Raw genomic sequence first — 14,680 nt, 5'->3', positions numbered from 1 at the left:
CAACCTGAAGTTCGTACATTTGTTTTCTCGCGTTTCCTCGTGAGGTCGTTGATGTCGTTGGTCGAGCAGCATGGCGACTCGCTTGAGCAGCCGATCGTCTGCCGTTGGTGAGTGCCCCATTCGTTTTTCGCCACTGCGAATTTCTTTCCGCAAATAATGGATGAATATATCGTGCAGGAGCGTAAAATTGCGTAACACATGTAGCGAAAATTCGTAGTGATATTTAAAGACAAGTACGTGGAAGATAGGGCCGTAGACGCCGAACCCCTTTAAACATTGCAAATTCTGAGTTTCTAAGTAATGTCGCTTCAGCATTTTCTCCTTTCCTTTTGACAGCGGCAGCACAAAAGGAAAGCCACCACTACGGCCATACTTTAGATTTTTGAAAAATATAAATGTCATATTTGGCTGGAAATTGACAATATGTTGGCTAATTCATTCGTCAACTCAAAACTGCATATTTATGTGAGACGTTCAGTTCATGCGCAGTTGTTTCGGGCTAGTACACAGAAGAAGGCTTCACCATAGATAACGAATGTGTAACAAATACTTCACTGTTCAGTAGGTGTTTGTGTCGACCCTAAGAAGAGCTTGCGCCGGATCTATTTCTTTCATTTATGTTTAGTGCAACAACTGCTACGGGGATCTCCCTGTAGGAGCTGGCGTCGCCATGCGCAGACCTATCCCAAGATCACTACACATTACACTATAATTCCGCGGAAAACTGACCCAAGATGGAAAGGTTTGTTTCTTTTAACTGAGTTTAATTCACTTAACAGCATCAACAGCCAGTTGACATGTGATCAATATTTTTGTGCCCACCTCTTCCAACAAAGATGTGGACATGGAGCGGGTGCAAGAGGAAACCGACGTAGTCATCGTCGGAGGCGGCCCGGCCGGATTGTCGGCAGCAATACGGCTACGACAACTAGCCACATCACAAGGGAAGGAGCTGCGTGTTTGCCTGGTAGAAAAAGCTTCGCAAATTGGTGAGAGTGACTGGACTGAAATGAGGCAGTCGTCCAAAATGGCAGACAGCGAAAGAACTTGAAACGAGCGAATATGTGCAATTAATATACCTTGTGGATATCTTTCCAGGTGGCCACACGCTATCAGGGGCGTGCATTGAGACGGGACCCCTCAACGAACTCATCCCTGACTGGAAAGAGAAAGGGGTATAAATATTCGTAAAATCCTGCTTTTAGTTAACCCGCCCCACTAATCCACTCACGGTGTCTGCGTCTGCCCCATGCTTCTATGATTTGTAACCGTGCTGCTTATTGAGTATTGCATTTGTAGGAAAAAGTCCACACAATGAAAACGTCATCTGACAAACACTTTTACTTCTGAGCATGCAGACTGTTTATAGGAACATTTAAGGGTATGCGACAGGTCATCCTACGTTTGCCCAGATAAACGTAAAGTACAGTTCCATGTACCGCTGTGAGCCAGCCTTGAAAGTTTCACAGCGAAGAGGGTAATAGACCTGGAGAAAATGGGCATCACAAATACCGAAACTTAGGTGGCTCTGACATCACGGTCTTTGCCGCCACCAGAGAGGCATGAGAAGTTGTGCTTATGGCTGCCAATGGGGATGGACGTAACTTTTGGAGCCCTAGCAGGAGTGGGAAAGTGAAGAACACATACACCAAGTACAAAATACAATTCAGCGATATGACAATCTCTAGAAACAATGTACACTTTTGCCAAAAAAAGAGAAAAGAAACAGTCGCAGACATTTATACACATCACGACATATTTACGTCCCCTTACTAATCCTTAAAATCGGTCTCCGATCGGAAATAGCTGGAGACAGGATTACATATTATATATCGGAAGGTAATCTATTTCATTTCACTGTGGTTCACAGTAAAAAAATAAAATATTGAAATGCGTTATTGTCGCAATTAATTCCTTTTATGGGTACCATAAATGAATGGATGACCTGACGGCTGCATATCGAAGATATGGCTTGCATATGGCCGATCCAAACCCGAAGGATTCCATACTGATTGAAAAAATACCTATATGGGTCAATCTCCTAAAAAAAGTAGTGGTTAGCCCACTAAGCGTGCCTTTCGCTTCAGGCACCGCTCCATACACCCGTCAAGGAAGATCGCTTCTATTTCCTGACGGAAAAATCCAGATTGAAGATCCCCATCTTCAAAGGTAGGGAACGGAATATTTCTAAGCCAGTTTATGGCAACGTCGACTGTTAGGGCTTCCCATGTACAACCACGGCAACTACTTGGTTCGCCTGGGCAACGTCGTTTCCTGGCTCGGGACCCAGGCCGAAGAACTTGGCGTCGAAATCTACCCAGGGTGTGCGGCGAGCGAAGTAAATCTTCCGCACAAAAGAGAGTCATCCGCGTGACGAATGGCGTCTTTTGCAGGTGTTGTTCCACGACGATGGCAGCGTCAAGGGGATCGCGACCAATGACATGGGCATTGCCAAAGACGGGTCGCCGAAGGCAAGTTGAATGACTGATGGGAGCCCAAGTACAGCATCATGCTCTGCATCAGCATCTTGCTTCTTAGCCATCTTTTCGTTATCTCAATTTACAAATCTTTCTATTTAGGAATTATTTCTAGAAATTTTTTACCATTCACGTATCAAGGATTGAGTATATGTGTGTGTACTACTATTAGGTGCTCCTCACAAGGGATGCTTTAACTCGATGGAAGTTGATGTTGATCGGAACATCAATTTCCATCGTGTTCAACAGATGCCGCTTGCGTTGCCCCGTCGTGTGAATGTGTGTGTGAGTGAGTGAGAAAACGTAAGACCGGAAGTGGAATGAGTGAGTGAGTAGATGTGGTTTGTGCCTTCAGATGACATACCCACGGAAGCCATTGGGGAGGTGTGTTAGCTTAGCTCAATTGGTAGAGCCCTGGACCGGTAATGCAGAAGATGCGGGTTCGAGTCCTGCAGCTGGCTAACCTTTCCAGCGACTTCCTTCTTTCATGCTCTAACTCCACTTGAAATGTTTGTCCACAGAATTAGCCACGCACGGTGTTGATTTCAGGAGAGCTTTGAACGGGGGATGGAGCTGCACGCCAAATGCACCATCTTTGCGGAAGGCTGCCACGGGCACCTGGCCAAGCAGCTGTACCAACGGTTCGACCTCCGCAAGAACTGTGCCCCTCAGACGTACGGGATCGGCCTCAAAGAACTGTGGGAGGTGGACCCAGCCAAGCACTCGCCTGGTCTCGTGGAACACACTGTTGGATGGCCACTGGTAAGGGTAGTAAGCGTACCGCGTGCACGGTGCACCATCACTTAGGGCAGTGGCTCTCAAATGGGGATCCGTGAGACCCTTTGGGGCCCACTAAGACATTTGTAGGGGTCCGTGAGACCCTTAGGGGCCCACTAGGACATTTCTAAGGATCCGTGAGACCCTTAAGGGCCTACTAAGACATTTCTAGAACGAAGGCTATCGAATGAAATATTAAACCGCACGTGAGGAGTGGTGGAAGCAACGTCAGCATGTTACAAGCAGAGGGAAATCTCTTCAACGCCGTGATTCGTCATGGTCTGTTGACGGGGCATCACATGACTGCCTCCTTCCTTCTCCCCTCATGTTGAAAAGGTACTTGGATGTCATTCCGGTTATGTTACACGTTTGCCAAGTATCGCGACAGACTACCATCTGCCAATACACGTCGCACAACCTCCGCAGTACAGCTTCTGCTGCTTCCGTAAAAATGAAATTGACGTTTTTTTTTTTTCTTTTCTTGCAGGCAATAAATACTCTCATTTCAAATTGGTAATTAGTTGTAGTCACGCTCCTCATACATTCACGTAGTTCCCAAATTGAACCAGAGTGAAAACATCCGTAATGCCTGTCGTGTATGATAACTGACGCTCTATAACAGACACGGAATAACAAGTAGCATTCGTTGTTGAGGACCGGACGACTTACGGCGGAGCATTCTTGTACCACCTGGATGAAGGGTCTCCTCTGGTATCCCTGGGCTTTGTGGTTGGCTTGGACTACAAGAACCCCTACTTGAGTCCGTTCAGGGAATTTCAACGCTGGAAGACCCATCCGGCACTGCGCAGCACTCTGGAAGGTGGAACCCGTATAGCCTACGGGGCACGGGCTCTAAACGAAGGAGGATTTCAGGTAAATTCCGGAAGACATGCACGGCCGCTCTTCATGGTGACTGCTGTTGCAGAGCATCCCGAAGCTGACTTTTCCCGGCGGCTGCCTCATTGGCTGCAGTCCCGGATTCATGAACGTCCCCAAGATCAAGGGCACCCACAATGCCATGCGTAGCGGCATGTTGGCCGCAGAGTCTGTCCTGGAAGCGATCGCGGGCGATGCCGCCTCTTCCGCAAAAGGTACAAACGCCGCAAAATTTTCGTACGCGGAAAATTGGCCCCAGGTCCCCCAAGGTCGCCATTTTCCCATGTACTTGTTCCTATCCCGATGCGTGCAATGCCGGAGACCGCCCTTAGATACCCCATTGTTACCAGACGTTGGATTGTAGCGCGCTAAAGATCCAGTTGAAGCACAATCCAAGCCAGGCCAAGTCACCGAAGGAGAAATGGACGACTGCGCCTCCGGCGCCTGGTACGATGCACGCAGCCGTGCACCAGATCCTTCCGATCACTCAACACGTTTAAACACGACCAAAAAGTGAAACACGACACAGAAAGCTGTTATACGCGTTTTATTTGGACATATAAAGACTAGATTCATTCGCAGAAACAACAAAAACATTTTGCCGCTAAACTTAGCGCGCTGAAGTGATCCGGAACGGCAACAGTGGGGTATCTAGTGGCGGCCTTCTTCGTTGCACGCTTTTCCGAGGTGAGTTTGGGGGACCTGATTGGCCGTATCTGGCTCCTCCTAACCAGCCTCTTTCTTCCCAACATTTCCGCAGGTCTGGAACCGACATCGTACGAAGAGAAGATTCGTAACAGTCACGTGTGGAAGGAGCTCAAGTCTGTGCGTAACATCCGGCCCTCGTACCACACTCCCCTGGGCATCTACGGTTCCATCATCTACACGGGACTCTTCTATTTCGTGTGCCGAGGAAAGGAACCTTGGACCCTGTCCCATGGAGGTGAGGGGTACAGTAGACTGGTACAGCTCCCGTCAAAGTTAATAATAACACTGGGAAAAAATGTGTCGTCGTCCCCGAGCACGATTACCGCAACCCTTGGGTTGCCATGAAGAAATCTTAATTGAACAAAATTATTGTGTTTGTTTAACGCGAGGATTTTGTTCACTTAACATTCCCCCAGTGCCCCCTGGTGACTGTTATCACGCTCGGAAATTAGACAAATTTTTTTTTTCTAGTGTTAATATTAACTTTGACGGGAGCTCTACCTAAAACAGTCTAACGTCTAGGCTGTCGCACGGATGGGCGGTCTTCATTGAACATATGCGTGGTGCCACCGAGCTTGTAAACTTCTCAAAGAGTATTGGATGCAATGCTATTTGAGAAGCTTACCCACTTGGTAGTGCATTTTCAATGGTAATTGAAAATTGACAGGGCTATAAAGGAAGTCTAAGACAGTACCATGCTTATTTGAGTATAATCTAGCCAGCTTATCTGTGGCACATGATACTTTGGACTTTTTTTTTTTTTTTTGTCAGCGTTGAGCACGGATATGTTGACCTCGATTGGACGTCATTTTGGGTCACGGGGTTTATCTCGTCTTAGGGGCCGACTACAAGAAACTCTCCCCCGCAAAAGAGTGTACCCCTATAGAGTACCCAAAGCCTGACGGAGTGGTGAGCTTTGACTTGTTGTCGTCGGTGGCACTTACGGGGACCAACCACGAGGGAGATCAGCCACCTCACCTCACGCTCAAAGACGACAAGGTTCCAGTTGACAGGAACCTCGCTGTATACGATGGACCAGAGCAGAGGTTCTGTCCAGCAGGTATGCACTAAATTTTTGTCAATGTGGCAGATGGAGAATTGGCATTATTCCACACTGCCAGACAGTGCAGTGTTCGAAACTTGGTGTTTAAAGGGATAGTTCGCTCTCCAAACATCAATTCGTTGATTTCTGTTGCAAACGGTAGCATATTTCGAGCTTTATCGCGTCTGTACGTCAGTTTCCCGCAGGCGCGATTTATTGTAGGCACCTGAAAGTAACTAGGTCCACGCGAGTAGGCTTTCCCGCGGAGAAGGCCAAGAGCAAAATGTAACGTCAAGAGGGTTGTCCGTTTTCCGCCCCCTCCTATCCCCAGCCCCGTAGGAACGTCACGAAATGGCACACGAGCCGGCCGCCCTCTCCCGTAATATTCTCCTCCTCCGGCCGTGCTGCCGATGCCCACAGGAAAATACTGAACGCTCAGAAAATACGTCGATTTCAAATGAAAGGGATTTTGACGGGTAGTTGTTCATTGTCTATTGCACACATCCAGCACGTTTCGTTGGGGAGCGAACTATCCCTTTAAAGGGTCGGTTGCATCCGTTCCAATCGATTTCAAAACTATACATAGTGCCATTTTATTCCTCGTAGACCACTGACCACGGTATCGAAAATCCTGCGTGAAATAGTGGCGTACCTTTACTGTTATTCGATGGAATAGTACATGACAAGAGCAGACGTCGGATGTTGAGAGTATGTCAGAATTCCCTCTCTGAAAAAACGAGAAAACGTCACTCCCTAAGTACCAAGGAGGGCATGACCCTGAGAAAAGGAATGTCGCGACCGTCTCACTGAGTTACGGGGCATCTGGACAGCCTATGCCGAACTTAACGGTATCAGCCTCATAGATGCGTTTCTGGATGCTGGCAACAAATGAAAAGCAAAGCAACGTTTCGAATCCTCCTGGGACACCTAGATGAGACGACCCTGAATGGGCACTGCAAATTTCTCGTAACCTATTAAGTTGTTCCGTATGAAACATTTGCAGGTGTGTATGAGTATGTCCCCCTGGAGAGTGGAGATGGCATGAGATTGCAGATCAACGCGCAGAATTGCATTCACTGCAAGACCTGCGACATCAAGGATCCCAGTCAGAACATCAACTGGGTTGCACCAGAGGGAGGCGGAGGCCCCGCCTACACGGGCATGTAAATATCTGGTAAGGAAAGGTTCGTGCATTCCTTGCGCTTATAAATTGTTTTTTCTTTTTTCATGCAGGGCCACAAATAGAAGAAAAGGAGTATTTTTGTAAAAACTACGCTTAGGGTGAATTAAATTGTAAATCGAGTAATGAAAGTTGTAAACGAGGAAGGTATTCCGCTTTTAATGTCGTCGTTCTTTCCTCACGGACGGTGCTACGAGGCCTGTCTGGTAATCGAGCGTCGAAATTTCACTCCGGTCGTCTCGGATGGCACCGCTTTTACTGGAGCTGTACACAGAGTGACCGTTCCGTACAGATCCAGTGATAGCAAACAAGTCAAAACAGCATCACTTGGTACGATACCACCACCCGGAAATAACAATCACGTCTGAGAGCCGCACCCAATGTACACCTCTCGGTCATCCATCGTAAAGTCCCACACTTTGGTTACGTCTCTGATGGCTTCTTCGTGTTCCGGAATATCTCGACTCAAAGCGACCAGGCGGCAAACGTCCAGCTGGTATTGCGGCATCGACTGCGCGACACTGCACAGACAGTTGAGCAGAACAATCACCTCCAAACGCCCCACCTGGGCCACCTTCTTGCAAAACCTCGACATCACATTTTCAACGAGACGATGAAAGCAGTCGCAGGTGTCATCCGCTTCGCTGCCCCTCTGCGCCAACAACGCGGCTGCACAGAGCGTTGACGCAGCACGGTCCGTGACGATATAGTTTGCTACGGCTTGCCACAGGCAAGATTGACTATCCGTAAGGTGAAAGCTAACGCAGGGTTGCCGGGAGGAGTGTTCAATTGCTGCGGATAATAAAATTATGCCTTTTTCGGTGACGCGCTTGCCAAAGGTGCCGTCAACTAGGTGCAGCAACGAATCTCGACTTAGTTGTTCCAGAACAAGATGCGTAGTCTCTTCGTGCAGTACAGACAAGGATTCGACTAGGCAGAGCGCTTCGAAGATGACAGCATGCTTATCTGGAGTGCCCGACAGGGTCTCTGTGATGATTTCGAAAAAATGTCTCTTTGTTTCGGTATGTTCGCGCAACATTTGTAAAAAACTGGCTGCGCTGCTCACTTGAGCTTCCACTAAACTCGTCAGGCTTTGTAACGCGACTCTTACAGGGTCCAAGTCCTCGGTTTTGCAATGGCGCCGTGGGATGTACTTGCAAATTACGTGGAAGTAAGTCGGCCAGCGGTTAACGTCCGGGCGAATACAGAATGCCGGAGAGTCCCAGTACACGGAAGTGGGACTGACGACGCTCTGACGGCCGATTGGCTTTTTATCATCGTTCCCGAGATGTCTCGGAGAGTTTTCCTTGATATTCTTACTGACAGCAGCTGTCTTTGTAGCCTTAACTTGATGCTCTTTGAACTCGAGCTGCGCTTCAAGTTGACGAATCTGCTTCTTGTAAGTTTCCGTCTGCTTTTTAATCTCGTCTTGCTTGGCGAGCCGCTCGCCATGGAGCTCTTTGGACAGGGAAGCGACTTTTGAGCGTAGAAGCTGCACTTCTCCTTCCAAGCTAAAGTTTGGCTGCAGAGGCCTCTTGAATGTAGTTTCAGCTTGAGTCTCTATGATGGCTTGACTGAGGCAGTTGTCGAATTCCTCGGCGGTGAAGTCTTCGTCAGGGAAGTCGTCGTCGTCATTGTCTTCCAGTCTAGGTCTTTTCCTATGGTTTTCTCCATTTTGCAACGACATGCTCACTTACTTAAAAGGTACGCATAGGACGAAAATCGCTGTTGGAAAGCACATGATGACTAAATATCGTTCACATAATGAGATCCAGTTCGTGGCGCGAAGCAGAAACAACACGAGGCTGCCGTCTGCTTCGCCCTCTGTTGCTCACACAAGATCGTTTCCCGCCAACTTGTTTTGTCGACCCGCTAATCCTTTCTTTTTCTTGGCAAAGTTTTTGTAACGGGACATTTTTGTATTAAGTGTAATTTTGTAAATTTATATATAATTTTTTTTTCAGATCCTTTCATATTATCAGTGCCAAAGCGCCAACGACACGCCGAGGGGTCGAAGCCTGTTTTCTGCGTTGTCGAAGAACGTGGAGGGAGAGCGCAGAGAAACCCGCGTTTTTTTTTCTTCCGTGTGTTTTACTGTGCTGCGCCAGACGCACTGGAATCCATGAAAACACGTAGAAATGCAAGCTATAAACAATGTCTCATCGGAGGAATAACGATAACCGAAGAAACGGTCGGTTACCACCACCACCGTTACGTTCACCCGTGAATTGAGCAAAACCCGTCGAACTCTTGTGTTTGATATATATGGCATCACGGTAGCAGTGTCAGAGCGATATGGCAGATCCGTTATCGGAAGTCAACCCTCACGTGTTCCTTGACGTGAGAATAGGGGAAGAGTTTGGTACGAATTCCGTCTCTTTAGTCCCTCCTGTTCCGTGACAACAATGCATGTTCTAGAAACCGTGAGCCCAGACAAACAGCAGGCTTCTACACCACTAGGATGCAACCCGAGGCAGGGAAATAAACAACAGACAACAATTTCCCTGCCTCGGGTTGCATCCTTGTCATCATGAACCAGCTTGTCTGCGCCCTCTCTCTGTTGTCGATTGTTCTACACCACTGACGGAAAAAAGACACAGCGGAGAAAACGACGAAACAACGATTAACTCACCGGGTAGCACAAAACAGACAGATGCAAAAGAGACAGGAACGGGTCAATAAATGAGAAACAGATTCGAGGTCGACCAGTTCGGCAAGCAGACAACTGTGCAGCAAGAGCGTACAGCAGAGTCACGTACATCTGTAAGCCGACCTATGGCACATCGGGAAAAGATGACGACTGTACATCAAAAGCGAAATGAGGGCTTAATGTGGGGCCCACGGGCAAAAACGGGAAGAACAGATTTTCCCAGCAACCCCTCAACGACGTCACTTATATCAAAGCCGAGTGGTTTCACGCAGGTTGAAATAGTCCCGTTGTACGAGTTGGCACAGTTTTACGAGATAAAATTCGTGAGCCCTGTCTGGGTACATAGTTTCGTTGCAGTAATTTGCGCATCATGATTACTCTGGCCTTCTGATGACAAGCTGAACTAAACCTTATCGTTGTTCCGCTCCAGTGGGCCGCATTATTATCCAGCTTTTCAAGAACATCCTGCCCAGGACTACAGAGAACTTCCGTGCTCTGTGCACGGGCGAGAGGGGCATTGGAACTTCAGGAATCGCGCTGCACTACAAAGGATGCAGATTTCACAGGAGTAAGATGCACTGTCAATAACGTTCCTCGTGTCACACGCTTTCCTGCTTGTGTCGTGCATTTTGCGAGGCTGTTTTTACTTGACGCTATACTGCGCAGTGCTCTACAATTTAGCGTGTATCATTCTGCACACTTATATTTAGAGCCTGAAGTTTTAGGGTTTTACCCGATTCTTCCCCGAATTTGCACCCCGAACTGAAGGTTGCCTGTTTAGGGTGAAACCCGATTTTTACCCCGCAAATTGCCCTCTCTGGGATGTCTGTAGGAATGCACCAACTTACTTGTTTGGCAGAAAAATGCAGTTACATCACCATTTGTACCTAACCACTACAGCTAGTTTGAATAACTGAACTCAATTTCTCCCCGATTTTAGCGTAATTGAAGTTTTTTCACCTGAATTCGCACGAATTTAGTGCACACGTTTATTTACCCGATTTTTACCCCTCAAATTTAGAAAAAAATATTTCCCGAAAACTTCAGGCTCTACTGTACAGTATCATAGTTTAATGACTGAGCTTACAATGTAATGCTTTGCTGCGTGCACAGTTATGCCCAAGTTCATGGTGCAAGGAGGCGACTTCACAAACGGCGATGGAACGGGAGGAGAGAGCATCTACGGACGCTTCTTCGACGACGAAGGCTTTGCCGTCAAGGTGCCGGGTCATAAAATTTGCTAGAATTATACGCGTTAGGGTCTCAACGTGTGTCTTGACAATATCAATCTACAGCACACCAAGGCGGGCCTGGTGGGCATGGCCAACAGTGGTCCTGGGACCAACGGCTCCCAGTTCTACGTAACGACAGTTCCAACCCCGCACCTGGATGGGAAGCACGTAGTCTTCGGGAGCGTCATCCGAGGCATGGGTGTCGTCACCGCCCTCGAATACGTTCGGACGGGAGAAAAAGACGCCCCCTTTGAGGTGTGCCTCGTTGGCTTAACATGAACTGCGTGAACTGCAGTGCGTTTTATCTTTCAGGATTGCGTAATCGAAAACTGCGGTGAAATCCTTCCGGGCCAGGACTTTGGTCTCTGTGAGAACGATGGCACCGACGATGTTTTCCCTCCCTTTCCGGACGACTCCGACCTGGACTTCACGGAGGTGGGTGTCACCGTTCGGTCGTTGGTTTGTAAGTTTTCACGAGCTTGAGTTGACCTGGTGCGCCTTCCGTGCAGATCGACTACGTGTTGATTGTGGCCGAAAAGATAAAGCAGTCTGGCAACCACTACTTTCGGAAAGAAGACTTTGTCAGGGCAAACTCCAAGTACAAGAAGGCTCTCAGGTAAGGAGGAGCGCTCACGTTGTTTCCGTGACAAGTGACCTTTGTGAACGGTTTGAAGACTAATTAAAAGCGGTAAAAATCTTGACGGTGCGGGACTTAAAAATGAACACACACACATATCAGTGCTGCGTGTGTCCGTTTTTAAGTCCCGCACTGTCAAGGTTACGATTCACCAACAAGCCAAAATCCTCACTCTTATAGTGAAGACCATATGCTCGACCAATGCTAGTGTTTTTCAAACACTAATGTCCACGAAGAACACCGAGCAACACGGACATGTCTCATGAAGTGTACTATCAATCTTCATGCGCTTCATTGGCAGGTACCTTAACAAGCTGCACGAGGTTAACGATCTATCGAAAGAGCAGGAAACCCAAATTGTAGTTGTCGTGTTACCCTGCATCCTCAACAGTGCAGCGTCCAAGTTGAAGTTGAAGCAGTACGACCGCGCCCTCGACGACTGCGATGAGGTAAGCAGAGTCCCATTGACGAAGGGTGAGTGAAGGGCAATCTATTTTAGGCGCTTGACTTGGAGCCTCGTCACCCGAAAGCACTGTTCAGAAGGGGACAGGCTTTCCATGGGATGCGGGACTATGACAAAAGCATGGTGAGCACCTTCTGGAGTATTTGGTGCTGCAACATATGTATAGTCACTTTTCTAAGTAGAGCCTGTTACTACACTACTTCCTCTTTTTCGAGCACATAGTGAAATTAATCTCGTATTTTATGCAGGCAGACCTCCGGCAGGCCTTGTTGCTGGCACCCAACGATAAAGGTGGGTGGCAGGATTACTGGGACAGTCTTTTGCGGAACCTCCGAGTAGTCGGTCTAGTGGGCTGGTGCATTACACGTGTATTAAATAAAGCCCCCCAGTTTTTCGAGGTCGAAAATTAACATAATCCGCGAAGTGGGATTTACAAATCCGCCGGATTCCGCGGGCAACAGAAAACGAGCCCAAAAATGTTTCGGTGTTCTCCCAAGATTGCTTACAGACTCGTCCCGAGCACCTTTCCATCCTTTCCTAATTTTTTCAGTGAGCAATGAAAATTAGGCTCAACTCCGGAAATTTCGCTTCTGGCTTTCCCCGTCGTTAAATTTTCGTTCGTCACAGCACGTTTGACCGTATAAGTACCAGCAGTATCAGTCACGTCGGGCATTGCACACGTGACTTTAACCCGAGAAAGTGTCGCAGATCAATTGAAATCCTTACATAATTCTGTAATACATAGAATATTTAAAAAAAAAAAAAAAAAAGAATCCGACAGTAAGGGCAGGTTCTGGTCGAAATTTTGTGGAATCGCGGAGAGTTAGGGGTTAATAATAACCAGTATATAAGATACAAACGCAGTTGGACAACTGGGTGTACCATGTACTTCAAGTGCAGGGCGAGATTTTTTATTCGTAATGCACAAACCGGATAAAAATACGTACAACAAACATTCACTACGTATACACCACAGTGACTGGACGTTGATGCGATTGCCATGAAAAAACCCGCATCAACCTGCACTCTGACAAATGCAGTGACATACACTCCTGCACTGCGTGCGTTGTGAGCTTTATTGTGCGCTGTCCCGTCTCTTCCAGCGATCCTGTCGGAGATGGCAGCGGTACGTGGAGAGATGCAGGCGTATAAGGCCAAGGAGCGCAAGGCCTATTCCAGACTGTTCAAATAGTCTTTCATGAAATATTGTGGAATATGTTTTTGTGAACCTACGTACCTAATTTATTTCTACCACAGAGTGTGAAATCCTAAGTATGCTATGGGATTGAGACCTATCAGTGGTACAGCAGATTTTGAGTGTGATGCTACGCCAAGCTGTTCTTGAATAGCAGCATTTTTTTCGAAACATGACACTTGACAAATATGTCGGGGGGTGTACTTGACTGCTTTGATCTTGTGTTGTAGAACGGACATGGCACGTGCCACAGTTGGTGAGGTGCTGCAAGGTCTGTAAGACTGGGGTTACACCCTCTGCTTGTGAGCATTATATTTACTTGGATGCAATGTATATACGTAACACGAAGAATGTCATTTGTGATTTGCGAAATACTACTATTTATCAGCCTAGTCTACAGTGTGTATTACAAGAAGCACTGCACACCTATTTATACGAAGCAGAGAGGAAATGCGATGCAAGTTTCAAAGGTGTACTCCACCAATACTGTTTGTTGCAACTTTCTGCAATATCTACGATTCCAGCAAACGTTAAAGCGTTGTACAAAATCTTGGATTCAGTGTGAAAGGCGCCATTTCTTTTGTTCTGACACAAGAAGTGGCTTCAGTTCTCGGTGGTGGCAGCACAGTCTCTACAGCATTTGAATCTCTCGTCGTGGTGTGTCATGTTAAAACTTATTTGAGCACGAGACTTCACGATTGTGCACTAATGTGTGCCTGTGCTTGAAGCAACGTGGTTCATGTTTTGCATGCAGTGTGGAGAACAGGTGCGTTAGTCGACTGCCTCTGACAAATGAGGATCGAGTACAGGGTGTCGGGACAGAGGTGTCTAAGAAATCTTGCCTGTGATGGTCGAGTAGAGTGAAATATATTTTAGAAGGTTGCACGAATGTGAAATGACAGACCCTAAGCTATGCATCCGTATGAACTTTGACGTGCAAAAACAAAGCGTATAATATACCTGTGTAGATCATTAAACTGAATTTTCGACAGCGTTGGTTTTGTGCTCTACACATTAATTTGTTGGAATTTGACGTTACATTATTACTATGTGTGTGGGAAAAAGCGTGGTGACAACGAGGACATTATTTCGGTAATAATGAACTGGGGGCGTTTAGTCGCCAGAGGTGACAAAGGCGTTGAACGCGAGGTTGCATTAGGCACATTGCGGATGAACTGCGACTGCGAGTCTGCATACTTTAGTTCATTCCCGTTTGAAAAAGAGTGAGGAAGACCAATATCAGCTTTGAAACTAAACTGTACACTTTATGCAGTTCCATACGAGCTGTTATTGAAACTGACTGAGACACGTATTTCGATGAAACCTGCATTGGGAATGTCTGCTTGATGCTCGCAGCCGAGTGGAGCGCTTCTGCTACGAGATAACGAACCGAAACGATAGTTGTCGTTTATCGATATGACTACGGTGTAACGTACGGCATAC

The 14,680-nt window shown here is 47.2% G+C and overlaps 2 protein-coding genes across 2 annotated transcripts; both read left to right on the top strand.

Moving 5' to 3' along the window:
• Window positions 1-2: 2 nt before the first annotated feature.
• LOC135395027 (electron transfer flavoprotein-ubiquinone oxidoreductase, mitochondrial-like) lies at window positions 3-7,210 on the top strand. Its single transcript, XM_064626201.1, has 14 exons — window positions 3-107; window positions 626-742; window positions 837-989; window positions 1,099-1,175; window positions 2,088-2,169; window positions 2,220-2,338; window positions 2,394-2,471; window positions 3,027-3,239; window positions 3,909-4,127; window positions 4,180-4,345; window positions 4,891-5,073; window positions 5,677-5,898; window positions 6,884-7,054; window positions 7,114-7,210. The coding sequence occupies exons 1-13, from the start codon at window positions 71-73 to the stop codon at window positions 7,045-7,047; spliced, it is 1,830 nt and encodes a 609-aa protein (XP_064482271.1). The 5' UTR covers window positions 3-70; the 3' UTR covers window positions 7,048-7,054; window positions 7,114-7,210.
• Window positions 7,211-9,069: 1,859 nt separating this feature from the next.
• LOC135395028 (peptidyl-prolyl cis-trans isomerase D-like) lies at window positions 9,070-14,233 on the top strand. Its single transcript, XM_064626202.1, has 10 exons — window positions 9,070-9,422; window positions 10,141-10,278; window positions 10,824-10,930; window positions 11,006-11,197; window positions 11,255-11,377; window positions 11,452-11,558; window positions 11,881-12,028; window positions 12,079-12,165; window positions 12,291-12,333; window positions 13,146-14,233. The coding sequence occupies exons 1-10, from the start codon at window positions 9,356-9,358 to the stop codon at window positions 13,232-13,234; spliced, it is 1,101 nt and encodes a 366-aa protein (XP_064482272.1). The 5' UTR covers window positions 9,070-9,355; the 3' UTR covers window positions 13,235-14,233.
• The last annotated feature ends 447 nt before the right edge of the window (window positions 14,234-14,680 follow it).

Source organism: Ornithodoros turicata, chromosome 5 (genome assembly GCF_037126465.1).
Source record: "Ornithodoros turicata isolate Travis chromosome 5, ASM3712646v1, whole genome shotgun sequence".
Taxonomy (NCBI): domain Eukaryota; kingdom Metazoa; phylum Arthropoda; class Arachnida; order Ixodida; family Argasidae; genus Ornithodoros; species Ornithodoros turicata.
This window is presented reverse-complemented; position numbering and strand designations above follow the sequence as displayed.

Coding starts and splice junctions, on each gene's coding strand:
- LOC135395027 (XM_064626201.1), top strand. CDS start 71: ATGGCGACTCGCTTGAGCAGCCGATCGTCTGCCGTTG. Junction 4,128..4,179: donor TAAACGAAGGAGGATTTCAG/GTAAATTCCGGA, acceptor CTGCTGTTGCAG/AGCATCCCGAAGCTGACTTT. Junction 5,899..6,883: donor GCAGAGGTTCTGTCCAGCAG/GTATGCACTAAA, acceptor AAACATTTGCAG/GTGTGTATGAGTATGTCCCC.
- LOC135395028 (XM_064626202.1), top strand. CDS start 9,356: ATGGCAGATCCGTTATCGGAAGTCAACCCTCACGTGTTCCTTGACGTG. Junction 12,029..12,078: donor CCCTCGACGACTGCGATGAG/GTAAGCAGAGTC, acceptor AATCTATTTTAG/GCGCTTGACTTGGAGCCTCG. Junction 12,166..12,290: donor GGGACTATGACAAAAGCATG/GTGAGCACCTTC, acceptor TATTTTATGCAG/GCAGACCTCCGGCAGGCCTT.